The following is a 23,698-nucleotide window of genomic DNA, read 5'->3' on the forward strand; positions in this document are numbered from 1 at the left end:
TATATATATATATCGGGTCGCCGATTAATTCCCCGGTAGCTCGCCGCGCGTTCATCGTCCACATCGGCGGGCAACGGCCGCACGCTCTCGGCGTTGGTAGGCGAGGGGTTCGTTCGGGAGCGTAGAGGACGACGAGGGTGATTAGCGGAGTTCGCATGCGCCGTCTCTCCGCTCGCCGGCGTCTCTCGGCTGCGGCAACCGCCGAGCTAAGACCGGGGGCGACCCAAACCCCCCTTTTCGCTCGAGAGGGGGGATGGCCGAGGAAGGGACCGTCGAGGGGGACACCGGAGGGGAGGGGAGAAGGAGGAGGAGGAAGCAAATTAATACGGGCGAGCAAGAGGGTCCAGCTAACGAACGAACCGACGCCAAGTCTAGTGCCGACCAGCGCCGCGACGCCTCGCAATCCTCTCTCTGTGTCCTGTCTCTCTTCTCTTCCATTCATTCCGCGTTCCGTTCCGTTCCGCCGTTCGGCCGGATGCGGCCGACAACAGGGCGCATCGTCGTCGAGAGAGAAAGAGAGAGAGAGAGAGACCCGTCGTCGTCCGTTGTTTGCCGGATATTCGTTTGCCCGAATCTATATACACATATATATATATTTCTCTCTTTCTTTCGCCGGTAACAAGCGCGACTAGCGCGATTCGATCCGCCGAGAGGATGAGACGCGCGTCGTCACGTACGAGTGAGGAGAGCACACAGTGTTGCCCGCGAGCCGACGGACCCAATCTCCTCGTCTTTCGTTCCTCTCTCGCGCGACGAGGAGGCCGTCTCTCGCGACCCGTTCAGCGGGATCGGCGGCGGCGGTGAAGTGTGAAGGTACTTTCGCCGCGATGACAGCGGCCATGACAGTGAAGGATGGGACTATTTTTCGTCTTTGTCTCGCAGCCGCCGCGCGCGAGCGCCCGCTACGAAAGTGCACGGTCGCCGTCATGTATGCCGCACCATTTCCCTAGACTCGGAGAATCACGCGGTTTTCCATCTTACACGTAAGGTGGAAGATCGCCGAAGCAACTCTAGTTACAATTGCAGGGTTGGTAATGGCTCCAATTGTAACAGCTTCGATCCCCTATGTGCACACGTGAAAGGCCAAAAGTCGTGCAATAATAAACTGTTTAAATCGAGTGAACGGTACAGCGTTATGTAGTAAAACAAAAGAATCGCTTCAAATCTCCCGCGGGAAGAAACCGGAAAAATTCGTGGAAAAATGGAGAAACGGGTCTTTCCCGGGACTTTTTCGCGGAAGAGAAACTGAGCGAACCGGTTTTTTCCGAGGCACGTGACATCGACTGTAGCGCGCGCGCGGAAAGAAAAAAGAGGGAAAGAGCGAGAGAGAGAGAGAGAGAATATTATAACGGGGTACTCGCTGATGATTATAATTAACGGCTTACGTCACCGGTCCTCCTCCGAATTTCACTAACACCGCGAATCATTGAAGAGGCGAGTCGGAATGTACCTTCCGACAGAGAGAGAGAGAGAGAGAGTACTTCACGGAGACGCAGAAGTCTCGCTCCTCTCGTCCTCGCGCGCTCTCGCGTCCGGTTGTGAAATCTGACGTGCCACTTTCGTCCTCGCGAACCCTCCGCGGCCGATTCCTCCGCGCGTGTTGTCGTCGTGGATCGCGCGTTTCGGTCGCGAGATGATCACTCGCGACTGCGATTAACCGTTACACGTGCGAGCGTAGAAACGATAGCTGAGATAACGAAGCGGCGATACAGGAGGTTTCCCCGCAAGATAATGAGAACTGTTCGGCGTCAATCGCGTATACAAGAATACACTTTGCAATGTCAGGGGGTAACGTTTAAAACGCATCCCGCGCGCGCGATGTACGAGAACGACGGTACCTGCGAAGATAGCGGTTAAACACGGTGTTAATTAGTCCAGTCCTCACCTCGATAGCGTGATTAAACGCGGGCCTGCCCTTTTCGAATGGCCTTAGCTCCGCCCCGGACGCGACGCGTGTTTATCTCTCCCTCTCTCTCTCTCTCTTTCTTTCTTTCCATTTTTCGTCTCCTCTTTCCCGCGCCCACCGCCATTCCGCGCCATTTTATGCCCACCGAGATCGCAATTGGCGCTAATTTGCGCGTCTGGTCAAACGCGCGAGGATCCCCACCAGGTGAATGATAATAAGAGCAGCGGGATAATTACGACGTGCCGGTTATGTAGTCGGAAATAATTAAGCACGGTGACTTCTCTCCCTCCCGAACGTCGATGACGACGAAACACGCCCGTTTGTAAATCAACGTTGTCGACTTTACGATCTGTGTTAGCCGGGGCCGAGCGATCGGCTCTCCCGTGTTCCTCGTGTCTCGTCTCGCGCGGACGTTGAACACAGCGCGGCCGGCTGACGCGCTCGAACAGCATCATCCGCTACTGACATCTACGAATTTCGAGCCCGCTCCGCCATGTTGCGCGCGCGCGCGCGAGAGAGAGAGAGAGAGAGCCGCGTTCTTATCGGATCGCTTGCACGTGTCACGAACAGTACGGACGATTCGATCGCGTAGATTCTCCCGCGAGAGACGATTAACGATCGCAAGTATCCGGCTTACGAATTTCACGATGCCATGTATCGTATTTATTACTCGCCAGGTGGGAGTAAAGTCGCGAAGTCGCAAAAAATTGGGCGCACCGGTGCGACGCTGGGTTCGCCGAGACCTTTTCGTCGGAAGGTCGAGTCGCGACCTCGCGACGTTCGTTTTTGCGGTCCGCGAGAAATGAAACAAAGAGGGAGAAAGAGAGAGAGAGAGAGAGAGGGAGAGCAAAATACGTGTATTCCGGCCGGTGTCTCACAGTCGAAGCTCTTATTAAGATCCCGAGATCTTCGCGCGGAGACTACGCGCGGCGCGGTCCCCGCAGTCTCATTTTAATTAAACGAAATTCCGCGTGCAACAAAGGGCGGCAAGCCAGCCGGATAATTCGAAAGGGCAGATACGTGCTTCCTGGTTGGTCGGGTTTATAGACGCGCGCGGGTGGTGGCGGTCGGCGCCGGTAGGAGTGCGGCGGCGGGGAACGGAAGCGGTTCTAGGGTTTTCCCGGGGGTAACTAGGCGCCGTAGGGTGGCGGAAAGAGAAAGAGGAAAAGACAGGCAGACGAAGAGAGAGAGAGAGAGAGAGAGAGAGAAAAGAAGGGTGGGAGAGAAAGTGGCTGGCAGAGCGCGAGAAAGAGCGAGGGGAAAGAAAAGGGGAGAAGAAGAATGAGCGAGAGCAGAGGGACAGGAGTGAGTGAGGGAGAGGCCTGGAGTAGAATCGATAAAGGGAGTGTCGGCACGAGAGAATGGGACAGAAGGAACGCGCACCGGGGTGGCTCTCACCGCCCGAAAGACGATCTTTTAAGCGGGTCAACGCTGCCGAAAAATCGCAAAAGTATCGCGCGCGCGGAAAACACTCCGGAGGTTGGGATTCGGCGACCGAGAAACATTTTCAGACGTATCAGACTCAAGCAGAATCGCAACGGCTCGATTGTGCGTCTCACACGGTTCGTGCACCACTCGTTGACTCCCGGGCTGATTTCCGATTGCTCGTACAAATGTTTAATTGATGTTTAAGTTAAGACGCGACAAAAAAATATGCGTTACAAACGGTCCATCGAAATTTTTGTGTCAGTAAGTTGAATATATCGAGATGTAATATGTTAACATGGTGAATATGTTAACCCTTTGCACTCGAGGGCTCCGGAGCGGAGCCATTTAAAATTTGTCTTCAAACTCGAGGGCTCCGCTATGGAGACAGTGCAAATAACTTCCAGTTCATAACATAAGGACAAAGACAAATCGTAAAAACTATTGTGCATAGGATATTCCGCTCTAGCTATTTGCATTTGAGTTTGAAGAGTTTGAGGACAAATTTTAAATGGCTCCGCTCCGGAGCCCTCGAGTGCAAAGGGTTAATTTAACATATTCGCGTTATTTTTGAATATATTCCCCATGTTAAAGTGACAAAAATTTACGTGGATCGTTTATAACACCAAATTTTTTATCGTGTACATAAAGAATCTTATGTCAAGTATGGTCCACTCAAGTTCTGTGTTAACACGAAGAAGGAATGTTTCTCGTTTCATTGGCTCTTTATTGGCCCTGCAGCCTATTTTATAAATGCAATCAATTATATTTCTTATAAATATAATTAATTAAATACACTTAGTAATTCATGAAGGGACCAAGAAATGCAAAGAGCTACGATTTTTACCATTTTCCTCGCGATGTGCGCCCGAGAATGTGTTACCCTCAGGCTTAAATAACCCAGTATCTAATAATACCGATACGATTATTTCACTATTAACGTTTCGCATTAGAGGCTAAGTATCGAACAGCCTGGGCAGAAAGTTCAGCGTGGGCCACGCGGCACGGAATGTGTTAATTACAAGTCACGAGCTCGTATCACACCGCGGCGTTGTTTCCGCATTCCCGGCGTCTCATTCACGCGAGGTCGCCGATTTCTCGCGGGACACGAGGGCTTTCTTCGGTCACTCGCCGGCCCGGTCTCCGTTTTCTCGTCGTTCGCCGCCTCCTTCGCTGTGCTTAAACGCTCCGCTTAATTTATCACGACGACACGACACGGCTATTCGATTCGCGCAGGACCACGCGCAAGAACGACGCTATGGGGTAAACCGAGGAGGAGGAGGAGATGGCGGCTGGTGTTTTACTCTTCCCGCAACGTCGTCTTCCCTCGTCCGCGATCTAACGATCGCGCGGCGTCGAACAGCGGGATCTCGCGATCGGTAAAGCGGCAGACGTCGTAATTGTCGCCGCGCGCTCGCCCCGCGATTATTGCTGTATTATTGCGCCATCGTCGGCGCGTTAGTGCCGGCTATATCGCCCATTAGCCGCCCCGCCATTTGTTAACGTCTCCCGGATGAATTTATCGTACTTGAGAGCGTTAGCCATGTACTTTCCGCGACACGTGGCCCGCCCGCCTCTAATGCCCGTTTCTGCCTCCATCCCGCGGGCACGTAACGGCCGGTCGCTGGATGTCGCTGCTCGAGAGAGGACGATCCTCCTCCGATCGACCGGTGGCGACACTGAGACTTCCCGCGGCGCGACGTTGACTAATTACGCGCCCGTGGCCGCTGATAATTCAGCACGCGCGATAATTGTAGGGGCGAAACCCAAAGACAATTGCGGTGATTAACGTTTCTAGGAGAATTATATTTATAAAGGCCGTCCTGCGAGGAGCCGTCTCTGACCATCTACCGCGTATGTTCGTGAATCGTAAGCTCACTTCGTCGTATCTTTTGTGTATTTCGAAACGTGTAAAAAAAAAAAAACTGTCGCAACCGTCCTGCGACTGTAGTATGCGTGGAAGGCTGAAAATTGTGTAACAGTGGAAAGTCTCAATCTAGGGAATGGTACAACATACATGACACCGACTGTATACCTTTGCGTCGTCTATTCGCTTCGAACGCCGATGGAGCGTGAGCATGATTCGCGTGGCGGTGCTCGGGAATAAATTCGAATCGATTGTCGCGAAAATACGTACACTGAACGTATACACACATATATATGTACACGCGGTCGTGAGCCGACTTCACTAAAGGTAAATACAGCGACACGTCGGGAAACAACGATTCGTTCGAATAATTTTTCCCTCAAAAAGCAAAAATATCGATGAAAAATAAGAACGCTTATTTTTCTCATTCGTTTGCTCTCATCTTTTCAATAGAAATACGATCGCGTTTATCGAGCTAGAATAAATTGCCAAGCGCCTCTGCGACGACGCATATACACAGTGATAACGATATATAGAGGATGTCTGACGCAAGCCACTCTATTTGTCATGTACTTGTGGTTTAGGTCAATGTAAACAAAAGTCATCTACATAGTCCTCTACCATTTTGCAAATAACCATGCAAGTTTCGGAATAATTAGTTGAATGTCTATAAAAATGGTGAATATTTTCTATAAAAATATTAAGGAACTTTTTTGTTCACAACTGACCTAAACTACAAATATATTACGGATGAGGCGGTTTGCATTATACACCCTGTATATATATTCCGAATATTATTTTTCATCAGCATAAAATTTGTGCATGAAACTGCGATAGAGAGAGACGTCGCGCGTCGACAGGATGAGACAGGGCAGAAATTTGTTTTAAGGTGAGATCGAATTATTCCGGCGTGACGGAGAGTTCACGATATTCGGAGTTATATGAAACAGGGAGAGCATCAGCGGGGGATGGGATAATCCTTGCAGGCGGATTATTCGGGATTCTCCTTGGCTTCGGAGTAAAAAGAAACGGGGCCGACGAAGCCCGCCACTTTCTCGCAAAAGCCTCCGCCCTTCTGCCAACTTCTCCTGATATATTGTTCCCTCATCCCTTTTTCTTCCGCTATTTTACCCTCCTCGCAATACCCCGCTCGACGTACGCCGCCTATACGCGAGCGACGGCGAAGCAATTACTTCAGCCGCGTATTAAAAGTTTATGTTAACCTGCGGGACCGCCTATGGACCAAGCATGGCATTGTTCTTCCTCAACAACGCCGCCGCATGAAATATAATATTGTTCTGCAACTACCTATCCGCGTCTCCCTCTCTCTCTCTCTCTCTCTCTCTGTTATTTTACGAAATATGAAAATGTACAAGCGCATTACAAATTGTGTTGTATTCAGCGAAGATAAATATTTTATTAACATCGTGACCGCTCTTTAAGCCGTCGTGAAGTCTTGTTGATTCATGCACACCTCACGAGGCAGAGTCTCTGTGATACTTAATTGATCGCATTTGCGAGATTCCGATATCCCGAGAAAACTGTCCGCTTCGTACTAGAACTAGTGTTTTCTTTCGAAGGCTTCGACATTCGAATTTCAGAAAGATTAACAGCACTATTTTATACTGCGGTAAACAAGGCGCAAAATAAAAAATCGAAGCGCTCACGACCGAGAATCCTAGCTGCATCATCGACGAAGAATAAGAGAGAGAGAGAGAGAGAGAGAGAGAGGGGTGAGGGGGAGGGAGAAACGAAGAATCAAGAGCACTTTGTAATCGTCAGTCGACGAATGCGAAGTGGTTTGAGAAAATTTACGTGGCATAAAAAAGAAGAAGGGAAGAAGAGGAGAAAGATTCACGCACGTGCCGGAAGAGTTTTCAGACGGGGACGCGCGGTCCTCTCAGCGCGCCCGGTTTATAATATCATGCAGCAGCTCCGAAATAATGTCCGACCACCCGGCCTCGCGACACTCCTCGCCGGAGCCCTCTTTTATCAACGGTATTCCTCATCTATCAACAGCTTTCTTTCCCTCCTCGCCCTTTCTCGCGACGCACGCTTTTCCGGGCAAGATTTATGAAATGGTACTTTGTACAGTTCCATTTTAGCATACGCCTCGATTTACTCTCCCCGGGGTAAGGCTGGGCTCCGGCGTCATCTTATTCTGAAAGTTTCGAGGAATAGCTATAGCGCGTCGGTTACGCCCCTACAGGATGCCTCAAAAGTGTCAACGCAAAGGCGATCTGTAATCCTGCTTCGATTTCCCGACTCTCGCTCGGTTTTCGTGAAATCCCGCCTCGGAATGAGAAATCGATCTCGACATTTCCACAAGTGATCCCACGGCGAGGTTGCACGTAAGACGTTACGACCCAACTTGCGATCTTAATCTTAATGACGACCCTGGGTAGATCTGTAGTTAGTTTTTTCTTGGGAGAAATTAACGTAATAGCTCTCGAATTATGAGTGAACGTAGAATTAAGAACTTTCCGCGAACTAAGAGAGATAGAACGCAAACGGACGCCGTCTTCTAGCGAATTTGAATTAGATCTTGCTCGAGTGAAATTTTAATTTGAAATTTAATCGCATAGATATACGTGTAATGTTAACAACTGGAAAATTGCAATGACTTCCTCTGATATTTTCATCCAGATAAAATAGACTCGGAATTGCTCGAAAAACATGCCGCTGATTAACATTGTTAATTGTGGGACACCTTGTACATTGTTTTTCCGATGTTATCCTGGATTATTCCGTGATTATTTTATCGCGTAATAACCCATTTTCGTGATGAAATAAACATCAAATGCGTCATACGTACTTCTCATATACGCGCACACACATACGATAAATTAATTGGCGAGATAGTCAAATCGGATAGTTAAGTGATGTGAGATGGCGTTTGTGCGCTCATATATATATATATATATATGAGTAATAACTAGACGTAAAGTTTTCCAGTTTCGTCGGTGTTTCCTGCAGCGCGTGCGTGCATGCATGCATGCGTCACACGTGAGTGTAGTTAGTGGATAGTAACACGCATGTCTGAGACGCTATGTAGCGGTTGGTCGGGAAGGAAGAGGAACCTCTCTTTCTCTCTCACTCTCTCTCTCTTTCGCAGAGGGTTTTCCGTGGTGCGAGCGTGTAAGAATGCCAAGAACGCAGCCACGTATCAGAGAATTCCACGAGTCGGATTTAAGGCGCGTTACCAGCACACCCTCTCTCGCCACTCCCACATCCACCCCCGAGGTCGCATCCATCAAGTCGGAATCTTGATTTCCAAATCTACCATCTCGCGACTCTGGTTGGCTCTTTCTCTCCCGGCCCTCGCGTACACGGCCGTTTTTTCTCTTCCTCCTTCCTCGGCCTCTCCTCGGCAAATACTTGGGGCTCACGTGACTTCGTATTCAAACGAGCCGCCGGAGGGAGCGTATCGCGGGCTTCTTGTATTATTTGTGATGCGACCGTTACGCACACGTGACCGTTTAACGTGCGTTTCGGGAACAAAAGAACCCCCGTGTGTGACAATGCCGCCGAGATTTACATGTGTTTCTTCTCTGGAAAATTAATTTACGTCTTTCCGAGATGTTCGGTTTACCGGGAAGAGCAACGCACGCGCTTTCTCTCTCTCTCTCTCCCCCTTTCTCACACGTGAAGCAGGCCGCACGCTCGACATCGCGGCACCTCTATTAATCTATTTTTTCCCCAGATCTTCCGCGCCCCTCGAGGCCTCGTAGATCTCTCTCTTCTTGGCGAGGCGCCTTGGCTCGAACGGACTCGCAGAAGGAGCGCACGCTAAGTACTTACTTCTCTCGAGCCCGGCGCACGAAATAAGACGCTTATTTATCATTGGCCCGCCGGTAGCCACAGGCAATTAAAGCCGCTCCTCGTCTTGTGACCTAGATATTAATTAGACGTTCGCGGACGTCGTTCAGCGACGGGCCACCTCGAAGCGGTCGGCCGCCGTGTAATAAAGTCGTTTCACCGCCATTAATCGTGCCACGCACGTATACGCGCGCAACGTTACAACGAAGGAACGGGAGCACAACGGCGCGTACGGCGAGTACATTATGCTCCGAGCAAGGCGATAAGGCAGCTGTGCATCCGCACGTTGCAGTTCATTTGAGTATTTTTATCCCGTTTCGCTCCTGTCGCCTTCCTGTCGAGAAGGACGACGAAGCTGAGTGACAATCGCGATCGGGTCAGGCGTGGATAATTAGAAGTAATTGGAGGCTAACGTAAGTCCGATGCGAAAGCTCGCGTGGCGTATTTAACAAGTAGATATCGTTTCGCTGAGGTATGTGCTTTGCGTGTTTGTGGAAAAATTTCGTGAGATAACGTGAGAAAGAAATGAATAACAACATTGTAGAAATGTATATATAGAATATAATATAATAAATTAATAATTCTAACACACATCGCAGGGTTGTTACATAACAAGGTTATGTAAGAAATTATGCAGATACCGTCGAAAATTGGGACACCACTTAAACACGTTAAATTACTCTTATCCTGGATAATAATTAATGAGATGTTAATCGCGCATGTATAAAATATTAATTAACCCCGCTACTTTGCTAATCTACAAGATTCGCGACGGCAATAATTCACGCGTGACTAAAAGCCGGCCTACGCAGAATCGAGGTGTTTTCGCAGGTGGGTCGCTCGAGTCTCCGGTGTGGCCGCACAGCTCGGCACCGAGAATAGATCAAAGTCAGCACGTCGCGACCAAATTGCTGGTCACAGATGCACGCGTAATCTCCGGTATCGTTCGTCTATATTTATTGCGCTGCGTTAGACTCACTGTCGCCGCCGCCTATTGCTTTAACGATAGAAGGAAGCAGAAATCCGACCGCTATTCGAATCTGGCATCCTAAAATAAAAAATCAAAATGGGAGCCATACTAGAATGAAGTGCTAATTAGGTGCTAATTTAGTGCTGCAACCACGAGCCTAGTGCTCGAGCAGTTCAGCAGGAATTCGTGCTTGTAACTGGAGGAGTGCCGAATTGTTATATCATATCCTATTTCATTATTATATATATATATATATATATATATATATATTGTGTTATATATTATATCAAATTTATCGTACACATATATTATATTACATTGTATTCTGAAGTATAAGTGAGAATAAAAGTTGATTAAAATTTCATAATTTGTCTTTTTTTCTTCCTGCCACTTCCTCGCTTATTATATTTTCTTGATAACAAAGCATGAAAAGTGGTAAAATGAAAAAAAAACTCGAATGTATTCAAAATTTCCGTCGAAAGTTCGTGCTACCTCTTCGCTAATTATATTTTCCTGATACCAAAATGCGAAAAATTGGGGAAATGAAATAAATTTGTCGCCGAAAATTCGTGCTACCTCTTCGCTCATTATATTCTCCTGATATTAAATTAAACTTAATAAACCAGAAATGATATTAAATTAAAATTAATAAACCAGAAATTTTCTGTAGATTTGTATGAGGAAAATATAATGAACTAGGAGGTATTAAAAGGTATTAAAAGGTATAAAAAAATAATCAAGTAGTACAAACTAGATGATTGAAATTATTCTCGAGCAAGTAGTACAAGTCAACGACAAACCAGACGGTTGAAAATTTTCATTTTTCTAGATGAGCCAGATGAATCATTATAGGAAGAGGGTAAAGAAAGAGGATTTAAATGAAGTAAAAAAATATTATTTTATGTAATATATTTATTTTTCACAATATATATAATATATTATGATACACGTAATAGTATAAAATAATACGATATTATATAATAAATAAATATTATAATATATAATGCAATAGTATACAATAATACAGTAAAAGAGACTCGCGCGCTCGTGCATGTCGAACGAAAGGTATGCAAAAATCTCTCCCAGCACGAGCATGCGCCCGTGCGCTTCCGTCAGCCCTCGTTAAATATAAAACCGAATTCTCGAGTGTACTTTGACGATCGTATTTTAGGTACGTCGGATTTACGATCGCGTCGAGCGTAGTTTATTCGTGAAGTCTCTCCGCAGACGTTGCTAGAAAGGAAGAATTTATTCGAACTCGGGAATGAGGCGGGAGGAGATAGCACTCTCATACTCTCTCTCTCACACATACACACACACGTACGCGAGACACAAAATTAAAATATGACCGTGGCGTAGGAAAGCCGGAAGACAAACCGTGGAAATAATTAGTCGTGCCCATCACCGTCGGCCATATATCGTTTCTTCCATCTCTTAACGAGCGACCCGGGCGAACGTATCGTTCGGGGGGCCGACTGTGCAACCGTATTCCTTTTCTCTTCTCGTACGCGCACGCACGACGCACGCACACGCGCGCGCGCACACACACACACGCACAGCCTCATGGTTTCGTCAAAATAGGACGGAAGCGGCCTTCGCCCTTCCGAGAGGCCGTATAATTTTTTATGCAAAGTAACGGGCTACCGTTCTCTCTCTCCCTTTCGTTCTTTCTCTTTCTCTCCCTCCCCCTCTCCATCTCGGAAACTGTAATTTAGCAGCGGTTTGTAAAGTAGGCGAGAGGTGCGCCTGATGCAACCGTCCGATTCGACGCAGCCGCGGCTGCGGACTCACGTACAACGGTGGCCTGAAAGTGGTCCCACAGCGGAGGTGATAATTACCATGTCGGGAATCGTTTCTACGGGCATCTCTAATTGTAAACACCGAGCTGCTAACGAACGATCCCTCTACCCCAGCCGTTAGATGTCAGAGATAACGCACGGACGGTATCAATCATCTTAGGCGATTCGTTAAGACCGGCGGCGTGTTCCGAGAAGGAACGAGTTTACCGGAACGCGTGCGCGATTAATGCCGATAATGCGTTACCTCCGGGAATCGGCGTGGTCTCGATAGCATACGTAAATATGTTATTAGCACACACTGAAAAAAAATATTTACTTGGTAGGTACTAATAACACATTTACTTCAATCTAAATTCTTTCATTGAAATATATAGAACGACAATTGCTTTCATGAAAAGCTACGGATTTAAGAAAATGTATATTTTCTCATTTAAGAAAAAATGTATTCTTAGTGTAAAAGCGTCTATATTAGTATGAGCAAATATATTATTAGCATCCACGGAATAAATGTTTCTTACTTCATAAATATTTTTTCTCTCTGAAAACGAAACGAAACTCTAATATTCTCTCCGTATAATACACGCCATATTCAAAGTATCCACCATCTTTACCTGTCACTTTCTATCGTTTTTCAGGTAACTGTTTGACTGCACGACTGCAAAATGGATCATCTTTCGCAGCGATGGCAATATCAACGATCCGACGAGCTTCTGTAAGCCATTCACATCTTTCAGATATCTTTCAGATATCTCGGACATTATCGCGTGCACGCGAGAGTAGTTAATTAAGTACGAATATCGTCAGACCTCTCATGATTTTCTCCGTAATTTTGATTTCAATCTCTCGTATTAAGGATGCTAACTTGACAGAAATGTCCTTCGTACTGTACGAAATTGCAAATATGTTCATCGCGCGATCATGTTCAAGCAGATAAGTTTTACCGAGGGAATACATTATCGCCGCGAACGAGCTGGTTCTCGCGGTCGTGATTAATAAACGACGAGTGAAACGACAAATGGAGTTGACGGAGCTCTCGATTCGAGTCGCACGCACGCAGCATCGGGCCCGCAGTTTGTCATTTATTTTTACGGCCGCGACGGTGTCTCACGTCGTCGTCGGATAATAAATAAATAAAATGTGCCGTCCCCGGCCCCTCGGAAATGCTAATCGTCGTCATTCGTTGCAACCGGTACTTCGCGTTTCTCCGCTCATTCAGTAAGTCGCGGCGCGACGGCGGCGGCCATCTGCCGCGCGATATCCTCCACAATGTAACGACATTTTACGAGCGGCCGGCCGCTTTTTGCCGCGCGATGTCGCGATCGTAACTTAACCACTCGTCTGTTTGGGTTATCGAGGCGAGGTGGTCAGGTTGCAGGATGTCGGGAAAAAGGACTCGCGCGACATTTAGACGCCAGTCGGTGCTCCCCCTCTCTCTCTCTCTCTCCCACTCGCACGCACTCGTACATAATAGTCGCGATACGTCGATTCGATGTAAGTCGTACGAGAAATCGTCGGGAACGGCGTGATCCATCAACGAAATGCCGCACCCGATTCTCTCGCGATTCGGACGTTGTTGAACTTTGAAATTCAGAACGCGCGTTCGGCAGACGTTCATCACAGTTAAGAACGTGTAAAATCTTTTACTCGATATCGTTCGATGTAAGTCCCGATCTACAATAGGTGTAGCAAGCTTTAAGCTGTAAGAAACTGACCAATCATAATTGATTTTTCTCCTATAATTCGACTGTGATCGGTCAATAGTTATTACAGGTACTTATTGTAGATCAGGGCTAACATAATAATATATAGAAGAAAATAATATTGCGGTGTTATTGTTTCATCTGCTCTTCCTCCTGAAATTATGTTTTCTTCAGGTAGGAGCTTCGAATTGTGTAAGAGAGAGAGAAAGGGAGGAGGTCATTTAATTCTCGCGAACGTTATCGGCCCGCCAAAAATTACACGTACAGCGAAGTTTCGCTACAATCACTCCGGCGTAGTGGTTGATTACCTTGAATGCCGAAATTGAGTTTACTGATGTATTGAAATTTTGTTATGGGTATGGGATTATATCCATATAGGTGTAGGGGTATTAGCCGGGCATTTAATTAGATTTTATTACGGCGAAAATTACATTTCGTCGACGTTCGCTATAATGAAATTTTATTACGGCACGTAAGTGTACCCATGTACAGGGTGCTCCGGCCGGACCGGGCTTTTTCCGAGCTCCGCTGAATCTCGAAGTTCCTGAAATCATTCTTTCCTTTTGCAACGGAATTATCATCACTGATTGGATCGTCGGCGAGTTTTAATCCCTCAGACGGGATATATTCTTTTACCAGAGTGCCACGGAGAATCGTAATCCCTCTCTCCGTATGTTACACGGAGCGGCAACGTGCAAGATATTACACGTTTTTAATCGCAATGATCGGCACGTTCACCGCCTCGTCGGCGCGATCAACAGACAGGGGGGAACCCGACGACTCGCAAACAAAGTAGTAAAACAGGTCATATATGTGAGAGGGAGAGAGAGAGAGAGAGAGAGAGAAGGATGCATCCGGGGTGGAGGGGAAAGCACGAGAAAGAAATATGACAAGTGATGGAGATCGTGTAGGAAACATCCTTCGATAGGAATCGAGTGCTAACGAAGCCGATAGGGCAGGCCCTGCTTCTTCCTGGGACAGGACAATAACCGGTATATGTGCGTCTGTCCGTTCGTCTGTCCGTCCGTCGACCGATGCGTCGTCCAATAGGACGCGTCTGCTGTCGGTACGGCGAGCAGGTGCGACCGTGACTTGCCTTCTCCGTATGCGTTCCTTGTATGTATAATTACGCCTGCACGCTACATACGTAACACGTACATACGCCATGTACATATGCGTACGTCGTGCGCTCTCGCGTGCAAGTGCACGTGTGTATGTATGCGTACGTATATGTGCGCCTAACTTCGTCTAGTACGTCCCTTTACGCCTCACGCATGTACGAACGTACCTAGCCATCCGCGATAGCTACCCGTGCATGTACACGAATATACAGGGTGATCGAGTTGGAACCACCCTCGGAGCTCATTCGCCCGATACAGCGAGGAATGTCGGCGGATCAATCATTATCCTTATAATCCGTGACACGTTGTCTACGTCGAGTTTCACGAGTTTAATTAATTCAACGTTAATACATTTTACGATACAAACAGTCGAGTGATAAGATAAAAACAGTGGAATAATGAAACAATCCTTTGTTGATACTATTTTGTTGATGCAACTTCAAAAACATGGAGCCGATCGATTTCTGCAGTCCGAGTCCTTCGATTATTACGGATTTTTGTAACCGAGGAATGTATCGGCACTCCACCTTAATTTATTTCTTCACTTCAGGAACTAAGGGGTGCTATTAAAGAAATTTATCATGCTCCTTATAACAAGATAAATTCTACCGACGATCTGTTCGCGTGCTGCTGGAAAACACGACCAAAAAAATGGAGAAGAATTTACATGGGGATAAGCTATAATATTCCCCTCGAAATTTCGGCTCGCCCGATTTCGACTCTGCGAACATTTCATTCTGCTTGCCGATCTACCACGTATCCTCTATGCCAGTCGACATAGCGCACTATTGATCGCGTTACAGTGTTCTCAGTTGCGCCGCAACAACGCATTAAATTCTGCCGGTGAAGTTCTATTCTAATCGCGCGTCGTAATCTCGGATCGTTGACTGCAGTCGCGATTGTTAATCAGTGTTGTCTCATTTATCTCGTCGAGCTCGAAAATGAGAGAGAAATGAGTCGAAGAAACATTTAGCTACAATTCCAGGCGAACGACAGTCGCCTTTATTATAAAATAAAGTGCGTTTGGCGTTTTCCTCTTTTCGAAGCCACCTTTTGCGACGATCTCTCGATTCTCTATTTTCAAAAATTTACGTTATATTATTTTTGAAAAATAATTATAGAACATATCATTACACACACAGGCATATACATACATAAGAGAGGAAATTATGCGTTATTAAAATTGATAAGAACCGGGGCGAATATATCGAGCAGAATCCAATTTTCAGACCACCCTGCGCGTGATTACAATTGAATGTGGACAATGTTATTTGTGGCGTATGTATCACTTATGCCTGAATACGATTATCCGAACGGAACAGCGGAGTACACCTTTTATTTGCAATCTATAATGAGCCCGTCACGTTCGTGTTATTAATTATTTTTCTCGTCTAAACTGCGGAGAGGCGTATCATTCGACGAGAACGAGGACGTACGATCCTCGCGCTTTTTATTACATCCGCCGCTAATAAACCGTGGAATAATAATTCGACCGGATGATTTGTCGGCCGTAATCCGCCGACCCGGCGATGACGTATCCTCCGTGCAAGCAGTTTAGACTTTCGCGTCACGTAGCGTAATCAATACTCGTCCCTCCTCCGACCTGTTCAATGACGCTTCACCGAGGAAAATTATTAACTATCGCGTAAGCGGCCGCGCGAGCGAGCGTCTTTCCGTTTTGGACCCTTGGTGGACGGAGTTATTCGCGGCATGCATACATTATACTTCTGTGCGCGTGCTCGATGCATCTTCCGGGGACGCGTGTCTCCGGGAAATCTCACGTCAGCGCGGCCGCAGCCACTGCAACCCCGAGTGCCGGGTAAATATGTACTTTTCGAAAATTGTAGTTCTCCGTCCGATCGACAGAGCTGCTAAAGAAATTACTTAACAAGACACTCCGAGATTATATTTACCTCGATGCTAATAGCGACGAAAAAATAAAGGAACGAAACATGAACATGTCGATACGTACGTCGCTATTGATGCTTTTCCTCCATCCAGAGCTGTGCAAGCCCAAAGAGAACGCTAATACCCGCACCCCTCCGAATTATTTTCAAATGAAACCTCTCTTTCTCTCGTTCTCTTTCACTTTTCGTTTTTCAATCGGACTGTCGCGCCGCGAATTGCCGCTTCGGCGCGAGCCATCGTAAGAGATATTGCCACCTATATTACACATGGCGCGCCGCGTCTAATTAAGGTTGCTCCACGCGCCCGCACACGCGCATGAATTCGCGCGACGAAACCTATTTCACGGTCCTCGCGATAAACGTTCCCGCACCTGTCCCGCTTTTGTAGCCCGCGAATTTTCCACGATGAATTTCATCTCAACAACGTCCCTCTCGCCGGTCGATCGCTCGTCCGTCTCGATTCATCCACCTCGCCCGTCCTCTCCGTCGACCTGCCAGTTCTGTGCGTCCCTATTAACGGGCGTATCCATCTCGCGCTCGTTTGCAGGACGCGTTTACCAGGCAGGGGGAGGGGAAGGACACACGGGGTTGATGTTACGCGAGGACGGCGCGCGGGCGGATTCTCACGCTAATTCGCGCGCTAATTTACATCGCGATATCCGGATATGCGTCCGCATGCATCAAACCGGGCGACGCTCGAGGACGCGCCACGTACACGTCGCTCCGGCGGATCGATACCGATACCAGGCGCGTAGGTGATCAAACACGCGCGCCAATTTGCCCACGCCGGATCGGCCTAAACACGAGCGCGCAAACTGCGCCGGCTGATCCTACCGATTATTTCTCTCTTTAGCGGGGCCGTATAAAACGAGTAATTACGCGGCGTTTTGAAGATATGCGCGCGCCGCTCGCCAATTACGCACGCTCGCGCGGATTATCTATTGCGCGCGCGAGCTCGGCGGTGTTTCAATACGCCCTGTTCGAGCGAATTGTCGTCCCGCGCTGTGATAAATTTAACGTCGCGTGATACGCTGCCGTTAATAGTCGACGGTTAAACGATGGATATCACAAAGCGGCCGAGCTATGATTCGCGGGGGCTGCGTAACGCGCGCCTACGTAACGAGGAGGAGTAGTTCGCGTTTTGTATGCGACGACGCGAATTACAGTCTCGTTAGTGTATCGCCGCGTCATCTAGTCCTCCTCGCTGCGAGTCGGACCTGCGAAACTGGAAAACACCAGCCTTCGAACAATCTGTTTCGCGCGTTACGTTCGACACGTCGTTAGAACGGAATACGATAAAAGTAGTATGAACGCTTCCGCATGGAGAGCAGCACGTGTGAAACAGCGCGTATCAAACGAAAAGATAATGAATTAAGGCAGGATGTGTGCTTTTATATATGCTCCCTCGATTACAAAATTCTATAGTAATTTTCACTGTAAAATTCTCTCCGTGGACCATTTACCTCCCTTCGACGCGAGAACGGCACAGAGGCGAGTCCTGCAGCTACGGAATTACACGCGAAACTGTGAATAGAGCGTGGTTTCCGTCCGAACGAATGACCAAGCGGAAAGTCCAAGCAATAAAACGGTGTCTTTATTGGACGGTTGCGATCTCTCTATTTGGCGCGTCAATATACGTCAATGTACGTCATTAGGCGGCTAATTAAAGCCGAGAGACGTCCAGCGCCATCCCGAGACGTCCACGTTGCATGCGTTTCGACGTGATGTGCGTGACTCATTAACGTGTGTAGGTGCTACGTGCGCTTACGTCTGTATTGGTAAATCCCCGCGTGTCCGTAGGTAGATAGAGAGAAAGAGACGGTAGAGAGGGAGAGAGAGGGAGGGAGAGAGATGCATCGGCCACGATATTGTTGTCTTCCGATTACATCGGACAATGGATCCATTTCCGGAAGTGGAACGGAAATTGTGCCTGGTAGTGCGGGTGGGAGAGACAATATGCGCGCATAGACGGACGCGGGCAGTGTGCGCGCGCGGCGTCTTTGAGGGGACGTAATTTTGGATGCCGCAGACGTCACCAAGATAGAAACCGGAAATTAGATGATCCGGCGCATCGCGATTGTTGCCGGCGCGCTGCGCCGCGGTGACAATGACGACGCCGGCAACGAGGACGGCGCTGTGAACGTTAATTCGTTCACGGTGCTGCCACGGCGCGAGCTCTCGAACGGAATTCGTTTGCGAATTTTCAGCGGAGTAAACGGCCGTGGGATTCAATTACCGTCTCTCGAAACGTACTCTTACTTAATTTCACGTGAAATTCGCGTAACTGGCGTAACGGTAGACACTCTCTGTGCTTATTCCAAATGATTCTTTCTCTCTCTCTCTCTCTCTCTTTCTGTGATGTATAATCTGTGCAAAATGGCCCTTTTAAAAAAAGTGAAAAAAGTGCCAGCAAGTGTACGCGCTTGCACAAAAATATCAGTTTTGCCTACCCGTTGGAAAATTCGCGTACATAATTTCCGTTCAAGAAGCGCGATTTTCACAAGATTTCAGGCTCGGCTTTAAGAATTGAACAGCATTCGATCACGCGATCTACAATTTTTCGAGGTTTACATCACACTTCGCGGGGAAAGTATCAGAGAAATTACGCGGCCGAATGCGCAAAACCAACTCGTTTACCGCCGCCGTTTGCCCTGCCCGACTGGGAAACCTCAAAGAAAAAAAAAAAAAAACGTCGTTTGCGCGAACCCCTGAAGAAGTAAGAATTCTCGGTCGTCGAGCGATTCGTATCGTAACTAATTATTTCATCACTAAGACTGCGCCATCCTACCTACGATTTCTGTATCGGGTAAATATTTGCGCTAATCGGGCAGCTGGAACGACGTCAACTTTGAAATTTTTCATCGTTCTCGTCACATGTCGCGCAATGCTCCCTTTCATTTTCGCGCGTGCTTTCACCGTATAAGAGCATTTATAATTCCGTGCTGCCGATAAGACGTAAACTTTGCGAAAAGAAGTCGGGATCTTGCCGGTAAAAAGTTTTCAAGTATGGCATCCCCTTAAGAGCGCCGAAGTGGAGTCAAGATTTCGACTTGGGTATAAACTCGTGATCTGCCGAAAGCAGCGATACGTCAACTTCGTCGCCGCGTTAAAGAACAGCTCTGCGAACAGACGAAGTTTACGCGCGTCTATTATTAGCGTCGCGTTCATTCGCCAACGATGCGAGATCCGTTGCAACAGATAAATTCGAGGTCCCGCCGCCGATAGTGTCAAGTTGTTACGCGCGCACTTTTTCTCTCTCTCTCTCTTTCCCTCTCTTTCTCTCTCTCGCCGCCATCTCTCCTTGTGTGTACAGGCAATAGCGCCGGCATCGGGCAGTCTAATGGCAGTGCAAATAGTTTCTATTGAATCAACGGATCCTACGCGAACGCGAGCGAGCGCGCGCACGCGGCTATTTTGCTTAGAATTTCCTGCGTGCTTTTGTATCTCGCGCGCTCGAAGGCGCCTGGTAAGCGCAAATTTCCTGCCCGCTATTTGCCATTCCATTAAAGACGACGAAGGCGTGTCCCTCTTCTTTCGCTATGAAACTGTCTGCCTCTCGCGTGCATCGAGCGAAAGAGAATGACTCCTTCCCGAGGCGTGAGACCGCGAGATGAATAATAATTATCGCGCGCACCTCGAGAAACGTGATGAATGAGAGACGGTCGCGCGATAAGACGGGAAACCGATGGAGATTTTCGACGAAACGTTTACGTTTTCGAATTCCCCTCTTTCGGTTCTCGAAGCTGAGAAGCACTTCGCGTAAGGAATGCTCGTGTTTGATTAGAATCGCGGAAACGATAGATCGACGCCACTCGCGTGGAAAGTTTCTCGCGACCTAATTGGGATCCGATTTTCTCCAAAATAATTATGGATTCTAGTTGGGAAATTTACGCTGGTTCTGATTTAAAGTGCACTAACGTTTGCCCTAAGATTTTTTTGTCTCTATAATACACTGCAAAAGGGATTTGGTAACAATTTGATTAAATAATCTCAACTAAATTATTTGGTTACTGCAACCAAATCATTCAATGCATGTATCGTAATATCATATACTATGTACAGTATATGGTATTAAATGATTTGTTTACAGTAATCAAACAATTTACTTGAAATTATTTAATCAAATTGATAATCTTGATAATTGTTACCAAAACCCTTCTTCAATGTACGATTGAATGAAATGCGTGAAAAACTTTAAATATTTATACTTACAAGCACGCACACGCTACGAATTGCTAAGAATTATTTTCGGCTTTAACTACATCCCTTTTCATGATTTCAACCACAAAAATAATAGTTGCGATAGCATCTGGTGCAAAGTTAGTATTATTAATATTATATAAATAAAACTTGTTAGAAAAATTATTCTCCTGAATATAATTTCCTTATTATATACTGTCGTATATAATTACGATATTATAGTTACCGGTACCAAATATTTTTCTCTCCGTGCAATGGTTAATTAAGAACGTAGCGCGCACGAAACGGATACGTCCGATCCCGTCCGCACGATCCATAATTTAACCCTCGTACCGGTAATTCGCAATATCGTAGAAACTGCCGTTTTACAGCCGCGAGGCGGACCGAAGTTCGCGCGTTCAACCGAGATTGGCGAAATTTCGCTGGTGGCTGCTCGTTACGCAGCTTCCTTGTTGCCGACGTTTTGCGGTTTTCAAAGTGCGAGCCGAGTGAGAACGTGTGCAGTTCATTACGAATCTCTCTCTCTCTCTCTCTCTCTTTCTCTTTCTCTTCCCCTCTTCCTGGGGTCAGCTGCGTCACCGTTTTAATCGGTGTACCGTCTAATGATCGGCTATTTCCCGGGCTTCTTTTTCGCGTGGCCAGTTTACCCTTCTCTAATGACGACGACGACGACGTGGACGACGACGACGGCAGGTATATCGCGATGTAAACAGGAAATTGCCTGGAGCATGCGGCTTCCATTGGTCGCGACTACGTTATAACGTCAAAGCACGGGAGGTACGCGGGGCGCATTGAATGTAAACGGACGCGGACATTCGGTATTTTGCCGATAATTGGTATAATCACCCGCAAGCGTGTAGTTTAGCCTGCCATTACGGATTTAATGCGCCACGGATACCTAATGAATAGTAGCCGCGCAAGCTCCTATTTTCAGAACGATCCCCCCGGATGCCGACCCTTTTCGCTCCTTTTTACCGCGTCGCCCGATCGCGCTTCATACATCCGTTCTCTATTCGTTATTGATGTGTTATTTGGAACGGCTGATCTTATTTTTCACGAGTCTGTCTTCCTTCACGAGAGAATGTCGCGGTCAAAGAGCGAAGATAAACCCGTTTACGCCGTGAAAATAATCGTCCATGGCGGAACTCGGCGTACATGCTGAGGGTTGTACAGCGAGAATTACTGCGGTATTTTGTGACAGAAGAATATATCGACATTTTGCTTTAATTTCGGCTGTTCTGCCTTTCTGCCGTTTCATACGTGCGTAGAAAAAAAAAAAAGTGTTAGAATCAAATAAATTTAATTATGTGATACTTCTTTTCAATTGAAGTAACCAAGTCGTTTTAAGATTCTTCTGTCCAGTAAATGTTTTCTAAAAATAAATTCTGACATTCTCAGTATTATGAATTTAATATTGCTTGTCGCAATTGTTTTAACACATATAAGTAAATATCTACTCATATGAAGGAAATATCATATATTGCAGTAAATTATATTTCTACTTCTAGTTGATATTTGCCAGGGGATAACTATTTTCCTTGAATCGAGTAAATATCACTACCACGGGAGCACTTTCCTCTTCCAGTGTACTATTTTCAGTACTAAGGTCTACTAAAAAGTATTGAAGCATTCACTGTATCCTTTAGCGAGATAAATTTTACCGGCAATCTGTTCTTGCGTCGCGAGAAAATACGACGAAATTGAAGAAAAGTATAAAAAAAGTTATGTTGTATGAATGTTCTCGTCGTGTAACAGTCTGGAATCGGGAATTTCCGATGGCGGCGGGGCAATGAGAAAAATGAGAAATGGAAAAAAAAAATCGCAGCCACACGATACGGCTGATCGCGTGTGGGTGTCTCCACCGGTGGAATGAGGACGACGATTAACCTCGGGAGATGCGTTCTAGTCGCGAGGAACACTCGGCGCGGCTTTTCGCGTGGCAGGTCGCGAAAATCCCGGCCGATCCGGACGCGGCGCACCGGGGGCGCGGCGCTTTCGTCGCGGTCTGTACATTAATCCGGCTCCTGCGTAATTATTGATTGCTTAGTGGCACATGCGAGGCTCCAATAAATGTTGCCGTCTCCCGCACACCTGTGCCTCTCTCCCGTTCTCACCCGCCCGCTCGGCCGTCCGCCCGCACGCGCGTTCGCTCATATCTACCCGCCCGCACACCGAATTGTCACCGAAATACGGGTTTATACGTGCAAATTCGCCATTCGCCGGTCCACAACGCGCACAGCCCGAGCCGACCCGATCGTTATTCGGATTTAATTGGCCGGTTCGCAGCCGCTGCGAGGCTATGCGCGACTAGGATAAGGTAAATCAAAAATGAGACGGAAAACCCAGCGCAGGCACGTCGAGAGAGAGAGAGAGAGAGAAAGCACACAGTCAAATTGAAGGGAAAAAACGGAGGAAGAGGGGGAGGAGGGAGAGTAGCAGCGCGGGGCCGATGAGGAATATTGCGCGAAGGGAAAAATGAGTCGATGGCTACCAGTTTTTTTTATCGGCAATGCTGTCGATACCGTCAGGGACGATCGCCCTTGGCCGGTTTTCGGCGTCGTTATCGCGCAGGGGGATCATCGCGGCGGTTAGCGGACCGCCGGCAATATTAATGAAATTTACTTCCTAAGAGAAAATTATAGTCGCGCGCACCACACACCGTACGCCGTCATTCTCTCTCGGCTAAACAAGCGAGGGAAGGAAGGAAGAGGGGGAGGTGAGTAGCGCGAGACGGCGCGAGAGCGACAAAGCGGGTCCACCGTCGCCGTGCTACCGAGAGAGAGCGCAATAATTTCCACCCAATTACCGACGATCCTAACGGTTTGTTTGCCCATCCAAGACCCACCCGGCTTACGTTATAATCATCCTGGGATAATTGATATCCAATTTCGTCTCGTACGCCTCGACGTACCCCGGGTATCCCCCTTCGGCATATTCCGAGGTTGGCCAACTTCGCGCTCCCGTGGATCGCGATGTAAACTCGA

The 23,698-nt window shown here is 47.5% G+C and overlaps 2 protein-coding genes and 1 long non-coding RNA gene across 7 annotated transcripts in view; 2 read left to right on the plus strand and 1 right to left on the minus strand.

The window, feature by feature from the left end:
- The window catches only part of LOC106745830 (UPF0489 protein C5orf22 homolog), a 717,157-nt gene that overhangs the window by 161,677 nt on the left and 531,782 nt on the right, over nt 1–23,698 (plus strand). The gene's annotated exons all lie outside the window — the stretch shown is intronic.
- The window catches only part of LOC106745846, a 299,346-nt gene that overhangs the window by 74,803 nt on the left and 200,845 nt on the right, over nt 1–23,698 (minus strand). The window lies entirely within an intron of this gene.
- Nucleotides 9,408–23,698, plus strand: part of LOC106745832 — a 64,150-nt gene continuing 49,859 nt past the window's right edge. Inside the window, exons 1-2 of one of the 3 annotated variants that reach the window (XR_001374559.1) lie at nt 9,408–9,430; nt 12,422–12,498. Coding sequence is in view for 2 of the 3 variants with exons in the window: in XM_014621795.1 (XP_014477281.1) it covers nt 11,737–11,860; nt 12,422–12,498 (201 nt within the window). In the remaining variant the exon portion in view is untranslated. Of the gene's footprint in view, nt 9,431–11,543; nt 11,861–11,951; nt 12,106–12,421; nt 12,499–23,698 lie in introns of those variants that run through there. The other 2 variants (XM_014621795.1, XM_014621802.1) reach the window with 2 other exon arrangements.

This window comes from Dinoponera quadriceps, unplaced genomic scaffold (assembly GCF_001313825.1).
Source record: "Dinoponera quadriceps isolate SergipeBrazil2010 unplaced genomic scaffold, ASM131382v1 scaffold120, whole genome shotgun sequence".
Taxonomy (NCBI): Eukaryota; Metazoa; Arthropoda; class Insecta; order Hymenoptera; family Formicidae; genus Dinoponera; species Dinoponera quadriceps.